The 13,640-nt window shown below is 56.3% G+C and overlaps 1 protein-coding gene across 1 annotated transcript in view; it reads left to right on the top strand.

Moving 5' to 3' along the window:
- Afap1 (actin filament associated protein 1) overlaps positions 1-13,640 on the top strand; it is a 127,188-nt gene that overhangs the window by 105,705 nt on the left and 7,843 nt on the right. Inside the window, exons 12-15 of the mRNA XM_026395342.2 lie at positions 3,956-4,073; positions 8,755-8,869; positions 11,821-11,985; positions 13,227-13,417. Of these exons, the coding sequence (XP_026251127.2) occupies positions 3,956-4,073; positions 8,755-8,869; positions 11,821-11,985; positions 13,227-13,417 (589 nt within the window). The remainder of the gene's footprint in view (positions 1-3,955; positions 4,074-8,754; positions 8,870-11,820; positions 11,986-13,226; positions 13,418-13,640) is intronic.

Here is a 13,640-nt window from a genome sequence, read left to right as displayed (position 1 = left end):
ACTGACTCTGCATCACTGGAATGAAGACCAGGATATAAAGCCCTCACTCTAGTGCTTTATGTAAATTCAAATTCTGATTTTATCTGAAGTCTAAATCCTGTTTTTAAAGAAGTGCCGTTCTGTGCCGAGACGTTCTTCTGAACCCTGAGTATTTCCTTGACACAGTGATGGCAAGGAGCTCTGTAGCGGCAGTTCTGGGTGTGCGTCCAGGCAACTGCAAGGCTGCAGAGACTCTCCTAACAGTGCAGAGCTGTGCCTGTCCTCCCACGCTGCTGTCACATGGGCTGGTGATGCAGAGGCAAAGGCGGGCAGGCAGCTCCTCTGCACTGTGCTCTCGGCGTTCGTCCCTGCCCCTTCCCTTGCTCAGCCAAGGAGACACTGGGTTCCCTTAGGGTGTCCTTCTCTGTAAGGCCAGCTGGGAGACTGTGAGCTCCTGTCTCTTATGCCAGGGCTGCCCTGGGAGGCCCTGTGGGGCCACGATGCAGAGCCCTGTGGTGGACTCCAGGGGGCGCTCTTCTCCAGCAGAGTCGTCAGTGGATGGCTGCCTTTTAAAACTTTGTCATTTTTCTTGAAAAGGCAGTAGGCAGGCCACCGTGACTTGCAGACACGTGGCACTGCAGGCGTCACCCCAGGATCAGGTGGTAGCACATGGCCGAGACATGCCCTTGCACATTCTACCTGGCCGTGAGCTCAGTGGCTTTTAAGTAGGCAAGAACCCTTCTAAAGAGATAGTAGCAAAACCCGGTGTGATAGTTTTAGTGGTTTTGAACAGTAAAGTGTCACCAGTTGAAAGATCTTCATAAGGGATGCCAGGCGAGAGGCCACCCATGTGCAAGACGAGCCAGTGCCCTGGTGTCAGGGCGGTGGGTCTCCTGATGGCATGATTTCTGTTCCACAGAGGGAGAAAGGCAATAATATATTTTGGAAAAGGGCCAGAAAAGGAAAAAATGACAGAGTCTCCCAGAAGATGCATCCCCAGGATGTTAGGGGTGGTAAAGGGCTGGGGCGTTTCCCCTGAGGGCCTAGTTTCAAGTGAATGACACAAAGGACATGTTGGGAAGTTTTCTCCTGAACCTGTTGAAAGTGTGCCTGGTCACAGACCCCCGGATGGCTGTCCCGAGGTGAGGTTGATTCCGGCAGAGGGGAGCAGCCGCCCGGGGAGCTGTCCTCTGCAGGCACCTTCTCCGGGTTCCCGCATGTTGTGTCCTGGTATTTCCTATGGGCTTTGCTCACTTCCACTTTATATATGGCTGAAAATCATCACAGAAAGAGTAGTAACCAAAGACGTGGTCCTAATGCCTGTCCTTGGCCCCATGTGCTGTTTGGCCTGGAGTTTGCTCCCTGACCCAGGTCCCTCTCTGTAACTTTGGGGGGACTGTCCAGTGGAGGAGGTGTCTGCCACCTGGGACATTCTGTGTCTGTGACCTTGAGTTCGGATACTCCCCGTCCTGCCAAGGGCTTCCTAAACCATCCTGTGGGTTCTCCTCATTCAAGGAAGGAGGGCTGCTGTCCTCCTATTATCTGTGCTGGAGGGCACCAGAGGCCAAAGCCACAGACCAGTAGGAGAGCCCCTGCCATGAGGGGGACACTCATACTTGTCACTGAGTCAGCGTGCAGCTGTGCACATGCAGCTGGGCTTCATGCCACCTGGCACCACTGTGTTGTCCCCACTCACAGGAAGTGTCCAGATCACCTTGACATGGTCAGACCTCAAGAGAGGCATTCCCATGAGAGATCCTTCAATGTGTGCTTAAAAGTCACATCTGCCCTTGCAGATCTCCGAGATTTTTGTATTTTTCTTTTCCTATGCATTATATTTTCCTACATTGACTTATGTGTATTTTAAGTATAGATTACTCGTATCAGTTTTTTATGAGTGAAGGAAAAAGACAGGTTAGGTTTCCTGGAGAGAGCCTGTGTGCTGGCAGGTGTGCGTCCAGGCGGCCACAAGGTCACAGCAATTTTCTGAACAGTGCTAAGCCGTGGCTTTCCTCCCATGCTGCTTTCACACAGGCTGGTGATGCAATGGCTGCCTTTTGCCCAGCAGAGGGCAGCCACGTTCCGCGAGGGGGACCCACAGGCCTGGGCAGGTCCCCCACTGGCCTCGGAACTTGCAGCCTAGTTGGTTTGGGAGGCACTTTCCTTAACCCTGAATTTCTCCTGCTATTTTTCATCTGGTGACCATAGAAGTGCAAGATCCTATGAAGAAAATAAAATCCCTTTTTAAAATTAGGCTGGTTTAAGTTTCCCGATTAGGAGCAGATGCTCTCGAGCTTGTCTTTCCCAAGCACTTAGGTTTCTGCTAGAACAAGCAGCCTCTTGAGAGGCCAGCCTCAGTCAGCACAGCTTGCCAACACCCTGTGTGTCTCTGGAGTGCCCAGATTGACAAGGCCACGTTCCCCCAGATCTGGTCCTCTAGTGGCGAGAAGCAGCTGATAAACCAGTAAACACCACCGGCAGGCCAGGTGGTGGAGAGAGGGAGGAGGAAGGGGGTGGAGGGGGTTCGTGGTGCTGTGGTGGGACGTGGGACAGGTGGCCCACACAGGCAGGCCCGTGAGCCATCTGAGAGGAGCTCCTAGGCAGAAGGGCCACAGTGACTCTGAGGCCAGAGGTGCCTGGTGAGCCGAGAGCAGTTGGCGCCCCCCGAGGCTGGGAAGGCGGGAGGGAGACAGGGCAAGCCCTGTGCTGCCTCCTTCTCAGGGAAGCACTTGGGACTTTCTTGGGCAACTTTGGAGCCCTGAGTGGACTGGGAACCGACACACGTCTGGTCTGCGTCCTTTTCCCACGCCCTAGGTGCTCTCGCTCTGCCCCTTGTCTGCCAAGTGTGAGTGCCCTTCCTGGGCCAGGCAGCTCTCCTTCACTCTGTGGACGCTGGCTGGGTGTCCTGCAGTGTGCTCAAGTCTGGCAGTGTCACCTGGGCACAGTAAAGGCCCTGTGGGTGAGGGCTCCAGCCCCAGGACCACACCATAGGGAATGTCATTCAGTATCCAGACTGTCCCAGTCCTTTGACAGTCCAGCGGTGATCTGAGGCTCTGCAAGCCAGCTCTGGCCCCACTGTTGATTAGAAGGCCAGCTCCAGTGCACTGACTGGTTCACTCGTGTGTCCTGAGAGGCTGCAGCCCGGAGCAGCCACACAGCGCGGCAGAGGGCTCCATGCCCGCCCTGCACGCCCAGCCCCAGCCCTCGGCCTGCTCTCCAGGTGGACAGGACTGTTCTGCCCTGGGGGCGGGGAGCTCCGACCTGGGCTCATGTGGCTGTTCCTTTGGTGACTGCCTCCGTCCTCCAGGCGCTCCGGAGGTCTCATTCACAGAACCCCAGGGGCTGTGAAGGGCTCGTGACTAATAAAAGGCGGCCTTTCCCTTCTCTTGTCACTCAGGAGTTCCATGGTTAGAGAAGCTCTGGCCAGGAATGGGGACAAAGTCCCCAGCATATGTTTTCCCACAGTGGCACCTTCTGAAGGTTGTTGTGGCCACCACAGGGCCTGGGAAGGTCAGGGCCAAGCGAAGGCGTGCTGTGCAGTGGTGGGGATAGAGCGCGTCTCGGCACAGCGTGTGGAGAGCCTAGAAGGCAGTCCACGGGCTTCTCCCGGAAACAGGCAGGTGGTGCCTCAGCTCTGCAGGCCCTGGGTCCTCTGCCCTCCGGAGATCAGGGACTGAGACGGCCTGTCAGCAGAGCCTCCAGCTGGCTCCGGTGCGGCTTTCTTTTCAGCTGTGCAGGCTGGCCGACTCACAGAGGACGGTGGTTGCTGGGTGAACCTGTGCACTCACCACCACTGGCCCTCGCCGCAGGTGTGTCAGATGGGCCCGTCCTGACTAAGCAGGCGAGGGCTCGGCCCAGCCCTGCAGGTGACGTCCTGCCTCTGCCTGGGCCTTCTGAGGCCCCTGGGCCACTGAGTGCTGGTGCAGCTGGGAGGGAAACAGGCAGGCGGGCGTGTTCACTCTCCCTTCTTTCTCAGCTTCATGAACAGGCGTGGGGTGTCCACCAGCCCCTACCTAGGGAGCACCTCCAATGGATACGCTCACCCCAGTGGGACAGCCCTGCACTACGATGACGTCCCCTGCATCAACGGCTCGGTGAGTGTGCCCTGAGAGTCCACGGTTGGTTTTGTCAGAGGCAAGGCCGTCTGGGGAGTTCTGGCCTGGAGGGGCCTGGCATCCTTTCCTATTTCCTCCTCCTGCCCCTCTCCCCTCCCTGTTGCTCAGAGCCTCCTGGTGAGCAGGTTCTGTTCGGGCAAAAGGAAGTGGGTCGATCTTGTCCCTGTCCTCAAGGGCCCCAGTCTAGTGTAGGGAGACCTAGGACTGAAGCAGGAGCTGGGACTGATGGCTGGGCCCAGGCCCATCTAGGACCGGGTGTCACAGGATGAGCAGAGCCCACTTGGCACAGCCCCCATCGTGGGGAGTTGGGTCGGTCAGTCCCCTTGCCCTGTTCCTACGCCCTGGACTTCAGCCTCTGGGGACTCCTGCTGTCCACTCTAACCTATGCCCTCCTGCCCTGTGGGCAGGCCTGTGCCAGCCTTAGGAGCCACATAGTGGTAACCATGACAGGGTGAGGCTCTAGCTTGGGCTGCTGTATCATATCAAGGTGGGACCTCAGCTCCTGTGGCCTCCATTGGCCCTGTGTGGTCAATAGTGTCTCTTGGCACAATGGACTTGTCCCTGGTTCTGGGCTTTGGTGTCCAAATTGTCCTCTTGAGGGTGGGCCATTTCTCTGAGTCTCTGGACTCGGCCTCCAGCGTTTCTGGAAGGACAGTGCCCACCCTGTCTCCCGAGCCCCTGGCAAGGCCCCTCACGCACCCTTCTCTCGGGTGCTCCTCACGTGTGTGCCTTGCACATGAAAGTGTGAGGCGAGCGGAGGCGGAGGTCCCCGGGACTGCACGGTGCCCCCTGTCCCCACCATTCCCGCAGGCTGGTTGCTGGGTGGGGGTGACAGCAAGCTCCCCAGGGCATCACAGCTCCACCTCCTGAGGGCCAGCCTTCCTTCCCAGGATCTGCATGCCTAGGCGCTGTGCCCAGGTCCCTGCTGGGCTGACAGCAGGAGCTTCTAGGCAGCGTCCTGCGGCCTCTCTGCTTACTGAAGCTTCCTCTGCTCCGCCTTTAACCTGCTTTTCTGCTGCTGGTGATTTCCAAGTGATTTCCTTTTCAGAGGGCTCCACAGAGTTCAAACCCAATACTCGGCCACTTCAGTGGCTCTTATCCTGCCTCCCCTCAGTGTTTGCTCACTTTTAATCTGGAAACTTCTGTGGGTTTCTGCAGTTGCTATTTCCTTAAGTCTTCTGTGTGACTTAATGCTTGGTATTTTAAGAAGATGATATTCTAGTCTAGACCATTTAATAATTCTGGACAAATATAAATCTATGCTAGGTTGTCTTTATCAAATGCTCACATCCAAATTGATCTGCATTATTTTTAGATTGTGCCTAGGTCCCTGCATCACAGAAATAGACACACTGAAGTGACTGCAGAGGGATATAAACACTCCCACTGTGGAATTTAAATCTTTGCTATTTTTATAACAAAAGGCTGTAATTACCGTCTGGCAGAAAGGAACTCTGCAGGAAGATCATAAAAACAGGGTAAAATGAGCAGAACATGTGAATTATTATCTCCCTTTTTAAAAATGCAAGGCAATGTATATAGACCGTTAGGACTTGGGAGGGCCCCGCAGGGTTGAGTTTGGTATTTATTTATACTTCAGTGTCCGTGCTGTAGACGTCTCTGTCCCATGAGGTGGCTTGTCCCTGTTTGAGTCCTTTGTTCCAGGTGTCTGCTGAACACCGTGGTCTTCGTCAGGTTCTGAAGCACCTGTTTTCCGTGCAGCCACTCCCTTTCTAAGGGACTGTTTTGCTTATGGTACTTTCTTCAGGCATAACAGCATTGGCACCATGGTGCCTGTGGACAGTGTCCGTGACCTGAGGTCCTCGGCATGTTAGGGCAAGCGTGGAGCAGCCTGGTGCTCTCAGTTCCAGCCCTCGTCCCCCAGGAGAGCCCAAGGCTCATCAGTGCTGTGGCATACAGCCACGAGCGCCCCCGAGTCCAGCTCTGCCTCCAACTAGCTGTGACCGGCCTCTGGCTGGGCTTCCCCTACTTCCTCAGGTGGGCGGAGGCCAGGGCAGCCAGTGTGTGTGCATAGGGAAGGAGCCCGGAGCGGCTCTCACGCCTTCCTGGGGCAGTGTCCATTCCTCCCTTCCTGCCACGTTCAGGTCCTGCATTAGGGGACTTCCAAACTCCAGTCTTCTAAAGAAGGAAGTTTCCAAGCAGTGTTTTTTTTCTGCCTTGAAGAAAAAAACAAAGCACCATAAGGATTTAAGGAGAAAGAAACCTTCCCTAAAACCCTAGAAGTAAAGGGATTCTTTTGAGTGTGTCCACCTGCTTGTGTGTGGGGGTGCTGTATTGGCAACACCTGTGTCTCGGGGTGCGCTGTCTCACTGTGCTAAAGTCTGCTCTCTCTCCTGTGTCTGGGTCACTAACGACAGAGCTGTGTGTTCCAGTGGGACCCGGACGACGGCTTCCCCGCCTCCGGTAGCAGAGGCCCAGGCGAAGAGGCGCTCTATGATAACGAGGGCCTCTACGATAACCTGCCGTCTCCGAAAATCTTTGCTCGCTCCTGTCCTGCTGACAGAAGGGCCTCCAGGCTGTCCGCTGACAAGCTGTCCTCTAACCTCTGCAAGGCCCCCACCTCCTGCGGCCCACCCTGCTCTCCGTCTCTCACTAACACCTCTGCTGTGGGGAGGGCGTCTCTCGGGCTGCACTCCCAGGTACTGCACCACACCCCCTGTCCCCAGGGTCACCCCGCAGCCAGCCCTGCAGCCAGCTCCCACCCTTAGGGCACAAAGCGTGGGCGTTTCCTCCACTAGAGCCTAGTCTGCAGCGCGGCCCCAGGAGCAGTGAGCAGTGCTGGTTAGTGCTCAGGGCATTGAGGCTCTCTTTCCACTCTTGGAAAAGCCCCAGTGGAATTTTGAGAATCATGTCAACAAAAGACAAAGGTCCGGGGAAGGACAGGGCAGCCAAGCTTTCCAGATTCTTGACTCGCAGCTTCAGTAGTATCCTGTGCAGCATGAAGGAGCAGGGGTCCGCTCTGGCTTTTGACCTTGGCATGGGTGGGTGCTGTTCAAGCGCCGTATGTGTCCTGGCGTGAATGTGAGGCCTGCTCCTGCAGCCAGCAGCGAGGACCACTGCTTGATAAGCAGCCTGGAGGCTGAGCGCCACCCATGCCACACTCTGTCTGCGGCAAGGCAGTGCTGCAGGGCAGGTGTTGCGTGGTGTGCATTCCCAGCCTAAAGTCTCCTCTGCTTTCCCTGGAGACCTGAGCACCCATTAAGAGAACTCTCCTCACGTAAAGCAAGTACGGGGCGAGCTATGCATCTCCTCACGTAAAGCAAGTACGGGGCGAGCTATGTATCCCCTCCGTCCTGAGGGTGACCTTAAGAAATGATGGGACCAGGTAAGGGCCGAGGATTTCAGACAGTGGTGCTCAGACAGACACCTCCCAAGGGACTAGCTCATCAAACTCCCCAAGGAAACGTTTTGGCCACCAACGACATGTGCCCAGATGGCCTCCTGGAGATTCCGACTCCAGGAGTGTGAGCGTCCAGTGTGTGAGCACCATGGTCCTCCACTATTTTCACGAGTACTTGTGCCAAAACTCTGGTTAACATGTTTCATTTACTAAGTGAAACTTACCTATGCGTGTATCTATCTGCTTTGTGTTGGCATTGGAGTTCCCTGAGGTAAAAACAGGCAGTGAGACATGCCACCTGCATACTCAGACTGTCTCCAGGTTGGGGACCGTTTGGTGCATGGTCAGCGCGTGGAGCTTTCACATTGTTGTTGTTCAAGCTCTTGTTTCAAGTGAGCCTTGCACTATAAGTCAAAAGAGTACCCCATTTCCCTCCCTCACTTGCCCACGGTAGGGGGAGCCTTCTGGCCCCTGGCAAGACCGTGCACGAGCTGCCGTGCGTCTGTGCTGTGTCGTTCAAACTTTTGGGAGCCCATCAGGGAGGTGCCCGTACCTTTTTATGTTCTTGAGTGATCAAACAGAGGCTCAGAAAGCTTTAGTGGCTTGCTCAGCTTCTCTTCAATGACGGGGCCTCCCCACACCCAGGCCCATGGCAGCAGGTGAGGTGGCACAGTAGAAAGCAAGGGCCAGCGTACAGCTGACTGTCACACAGGAGTCAGGCCTCAGTGGCATGGCATCACCTCTGCCAAACAGAGTCCTTTGGCCTGCAGCAGTTGAAGAAGTGGGGCACTATTCAGTTTTTTAAAAAAAATTTGTAGCTGGTCAGATTTATTTTCTGTTACTCAGACTATTTCTACACTATGTGTCATTTGCATCCCTGCCCCCTCCCCACCAGTGACTCAGAAGGCAGTCACCTGTCTTATTAGACTGTCACTCAGTTAAGAGTCCTTGAAGCAGAAACCTAGCAGTGTAGTCATGCTCCCACCCTGAAAAGTACCCGCTTTGGAAACAGGCTTCAGTGGCCCCAGCTGAAGGCCATGCCCGTTTCTCAGCAGTGGGCATGGTCCCGGTGAGGCCAGAGCTGCCCAGCATTCCCGCCCGCTTCCTGGAGGACCCTCTGGCCTCCCTAGCCTTCCCAGGAAGCCACATGGTCTGGAGTCTGAAGCCAAGTCGGTCTCCTTACCACCTTTCTCTCTGACCGAGCTGGGTTCCACAGAGTCAGAGAGCCAGAGAAATTTCCATAGGAAAGAAATAGGGCTTTGTTTTGTTTTGTTTTTTATTTTCTGTTTATTTCAACAGCTCAAGGGGAAGAAGCCCCCCGTGGCATCTAATGGGGTTCCTGGGAAAGGGAAGGCTCCCAGCAGTCAGCAGAAAAAAGTGGATTCTGCAGCCAGCGTGAGACGGACGGCTTCAAGTGAGTTTCCACCAGATGCTCTGCTTTCTGATTCTGACTGCAGCTTGGGTAGTGGAGAGTGTCTGGGCTGCTCACATGGAGAGTGTCAGCTTGGAAGTCTGTTGGAGAGAGGGGACAGCGTGCAGCCTGCCCTTCCCTTGCTGGGTGGGAGCTGGCAAGGACCTCTTGCCCATGCCCCGGGACCTTTGCATGCCTGAGGAGCACAGAGCTGCCTGCCATGTCAGCAGGCACTTGTGGGTGCAACACCTTGTCCCTGGACTTTGGGTCAGGAGACCTTGGTTGGAGTCCCCTTCCTCATGTGCAGCTGGTCGTTGTGTGCGCTCTCTGGACACAGCCTGCCCCTTCTGCCAGGCCCAGTCAGGGGAAGCTGTGGCCGCTGCAGGGAAAGAGCAGAGCTGGTGCCCATACTTGAGTAATGGAGCAGCCCAAGGACCCCGGTCTGTCTGTCATCTCTGGTGGTCCTGGTCCGTGACAAGCTGTTCCTGGTGTCACCTGCTGATTTCTCAGAGCCTCGTTATCAGGGTGGGTTTGTTCGCCTACCACACTGTCCAAATGAGGAAAGAATCTCGGAGCAGCACAGGAATCTCTGAGTCTCTCATGGTGGATGATGGAGCCCAAGTGAGAACCAGGCTTTGGGACAGCAGGTGATCTGGAAGCAGACAGGGCAGAGGCCTGTGAGGCAGGAGCCGGCACAGCATACCTGAGACAGGCCTGTTTTCTTCTCTCTATGTGGAGGAACCTGGACGGCATCGCCGTCTCTGTTTTGCACTTGCCCTCGCCCTTCTCAGAACAGGCGTCTGAGGGCCAGCTGGCCAGCCGGGCAGCATTTATTCCCTTGGGTACTGCATCTATGGCTGAGGACGCAGAGAAGTGGAGCTCCGAGCCAGCTGGCCTGTCAGAAAAGGTTTGCTGTCACGTGTGCCACCCTTGCTTAGGGCTTATAGCTGAGCTTTTGAAGCTGTGAGTGGAGCTGGTGGAGCGGTCACCCCAGAGGTCAAGGCTCCGCCCCATACAGAGCAGAACCTGCCTCGCCCCTGACTGCTCCTGTGCCCTGTGCCTGTGCCCTCTCCTGGGGGCTCTTCTGCTGTTCTCTCCAGACCCACATCCTGCTCCTTGGGACCTGCTCTGTCCACCCACTTGCTGACCGGGCCTTGCCCTTTGGCAAGTCTGCTTTCCCTGATGTGTGGGGCGGCATCCACACTCCACTGCAGTGCTGCTCCCCAGGGGAGGAGGGCACCGCGACGCTCTGCCGAGAAGGGCCTGGCGGGCAGTCTCCTTGAGCTCAACACTTCGATGCTCCCTGTGGGTTCTGTTCCCTGCGTGGCTCACCCGTTGTTTTGTGAGAACTTTGGAATTTTTATTAACTTTGGTGACAACTAATGTTGACAAAAGAGAAAAATAATAGCATTCTGTCTTGGCTGGATTTGGCTCTTGCCTTTAGGTTGTGGGGGCGTTTAGGGCGTGGGGACCAGAGAGGAGAGCTGCAGGCTTGACACAGTGAGCAGAGTGGCCCTTGGCCTGCCTGCCTCAGCTGTGACTAGCTGTGGCCTCCCCTGGTGATGAGCTGCCCTCGGGCTGTGACCCTTCTGAAGTCATTCTGTGGTTTCTTTAGTTGAGGAGCAGTGTTGACACAGGTATCAGGGAGCAGTGCCCCGCTGGGGTCCTCGTGCCTTGCTGCGGTGGACCCAGCCCCCAGGGTAGGCACGGGTCGTGACGCCATGGTGCATACAGACAGGGCTGGGGAGTGGTTGTCACAGAGAATGACGAGAGCTGCCTGTGAGTGTCTGTGCCACACCAGGAGCCCTGTCATTTAGACAGAAGTCACTGTAGGGACATAGGTCATTTTGAGAAACTCAGGCAGTCCTCCTCACTCCTGCTTCGTAGACCAGAGCTGAGGGGGAGACAGGTGCTCACCAGCCCCAGCAGTCAGACCTGTGGGTGTGAAGGGCAGGGCATGGCTGCAGTGCAGACACCCCAGCTCTGCATGACCACTCTGAGCTTGGAGGTCCTTGGTGAGAGCTCTCCCCTCTGGGCTGGACTTTCTCAAAGAGGCTCTTCCTATGCTTCTGGAGTTGAAAGGCCAAGTAACAAGAGGAAGAGAGCCAGGGTAGGGACTTTTTTTTAATATTTATTTTTCAGTTGTAGTTGGTCACAATACCTTTATTTATTCATTTTTATGTGGTGCTGAGAAATGAACCCAGGGCCTCGCGTGTGCTAGGCGAGCGCTCTTCCACTGAGCCACAAGCCCAGCCCCTGGGTAGGGACTTTTAAAGCCATGTGAACTGGTGGTGTGATGTGGGCCAAGCCTCTGGACTTCCCCAAAGCTAGCTTCTTCCGCCTTCATTCAGCACATGTTTCTGAGGAGCGTGCCTTGGTGTTCTCAGTGCTTTATGAGTATCAGTCAACTGAACCCTCTGGACCTCCCCGTGACACTGCTCTTACTATCCCAGCTTCACAGATGAGGAAACTGAGACACAGAGATTAAGCAGCTCCAGGCTTATTGCTGTCCAGTATGCAGTTGACCCGTGTACCCTGCCACAGGACTGGTCCCTGGCCAGGGCCTGGTCTGGGGGTGAGGACAGAGCTACCATCGGGTCAGGGTAAAATATACTCATAAGGAATAGGTGGGGTCAGGCAAGGGTTTTGAAAAATATGGAGAACTTCACAGATTCCAGCGATTATTCCTGATAGTAATAGGCAGCTGTCTTTCCACATCACAGAATGTTAACTTCCAACCTTGTTGACGAGACTTCCAAGTCGTGTGCCTCAAAGGGAAGAGGATTAAAACAGTTCCACATTCAATTTCATTTGTAAAAATTTGATTCAAAGAGTGTTGGGGAATTTGAACGGCCGCTCTTCTCCTTAGTTCAAACCTTTGCTGCTCTTTCCCTGTCGGGTGGCAGCTTTGCATGACCATGGCCGCCTGACTCCTCTGCTGCTTTGCTTGCCAGATGCTGACCAGTACAAATATGGCAAGAACCGGGTGGAAGCGGATGCCAGGCGCTTGCAGACCAAAGAGGAGGAGCTGCTAAAGAGGAAGGAGGCGCTGCGGGACCGGCTGGCGCAGCTCCGCAGAGAGAGGAAGGACCTGAGGGTCGCCATCGCAGTGAATGCAGGTCGGGGAGGTCGGGGCTTCCTTCTGCTCTGCCTGCCAGGCCTGGGACCATGGAGGCTGTCATGGGGACTGTCTGTGTCACGCCTCCTGGGGTGCAGGGTGGGCCTGGCAAGCCAGGGCGGGCCCTGCGTGGTTATAGGTGCAGCCACAGCAGAGGCTGGACCTGAGCCCAGGTTGCCCAGTGCAGCTCCAGCTCCATTCCAGCCTCAGGTGCCAATGAGGTCCAGGGGCGAGCCCTATGCCCAGGGCCGGAGCCCTGTGGTAACAGGTGTCCAGGGGGTCTCTCAGCAGGAGTACCCTCCACTGGGGCAGGTCCCACTCACAGGAGACAGCAGAGGCTTCACAGCAGGGAGCAGCCCTCCCTTCCCTGGAGGGGCTGGGGAGTAAGCAGAATGTGTCGGTAGGGGTTGGGAGGCCAGGTCCAAGGGCCCAAAGAGGGTGCAGTCTAGTAGGGGAGCCAGGAGGCAGAAGAGCACCCGGCCACCCTGTTCTCTCCTGCTGGCAGGAGTGCCTGCCTGGGGATGGGACTTGGGCTGCCTCCATGCCACCGTGCCAGACCAGTTCCCACACAGTGGCAAGGCTGGCTCTTCAGACAGCTCTGCCAGCCTCAGAAGGTAAGGGAGGGCAGGTGCAGAGGACGGGAGGCCACAGAAGCTCTCACTGGCTTATTCACACACAGCTGGAGCTGACACACAGTCACCCAGCTCCTCAGAGCTTGGCCTCTCTGGCTTGGAGCCTGGGTGATCACTGTGGAGGGAGGCGCTTTTGGAAGAGTGGAGGGCAGGCCCCGGATGAGGAGGCAGGGAGAGTGTCCAGCCAGGGCTACCTGGTAGGGACCAGAGCCTATTGTGGAGCTGGCAGGAGGGAGCAGCTCCCTCCCTGCCTCGTTGCAGAGCTGCAGCTGGTGAGCTGCAGGGAGGCCCTGGAACTTAGCCTCCAACAAGAGAGTCCCCAGTGCAGGCAGCATTGGCCGGGCCTGAGCGCATTTGCCAGCCTCTTAGACTCAGTTTCCTCATCCGTCCAGCGTGGATGCTGCGTGCTGCAGGTCACTGTGACAGACCTCAGCATGAGCAGAGAGGCTGGTGCCTGGAACTGGGGGAGCCGTTCCAGGGGACTTGTCCTAGAGCACAGCCAGGCTGGACAAGGCCTGGGCGGGAGCTGTGCTGGGAGCCAGTGGAGGCCAGTGGGCACAGAGGTCCCTCCTGAGAGCCTGGCAGTGACAGCGTGACTCTGGACTTGCAGGCAGGAAGACCCAGGTGGTCCTGGAGGACAAACTGAGGAAGCTGGAGGAGGAGTGCAAGCAGAGGGAGGCGGAGCGGGTCAGCCTGGAGCTGGAGCTGACTGAGGTCAAGGAGAGCCTGAAGAAAGCCCTGGCTGGCGGCGTCACCCTGGGGCTGGCCATTGAGCCAAAGTCAGGGACATCAAGTCCACAGGTAAGTGTCCTGCCAACTCCCTGCAGAAGCCACAGAAGGGCCAGAGCCCCCCGGAGAAGTGCTCTGGGGTGGGTCTCAGTTCACTCTAGGTCCCCTGAAGTGCAAGCTCACACAGGCTCACACGTTGTCATATGTTGGCACTGGACATGTTTGTCAGCTGTGTCCTCGGCTTGCTGACGCTGAACTTTCTTACCTCGGCACTGAAACTTCTACCAGGTCCTTG

Source organism: Urocitellus parryii, chromosome 10 (assembly GCF_045843805.1).
Source record: "Urocitellus parryii isolate mUroPar1 chromosome 10, mUroPar1.hap1, whole genome shotgun sequence".
Lineage (NCBI taxonomy): Eukaryota > Metazoa > Chordata > Mammalia > Rodentia > Sciuridae > Urocitellus > Urocitellus parryii.
This window is presented reverse-complemented; position numbering and strand designations above follow the sequence as displayed.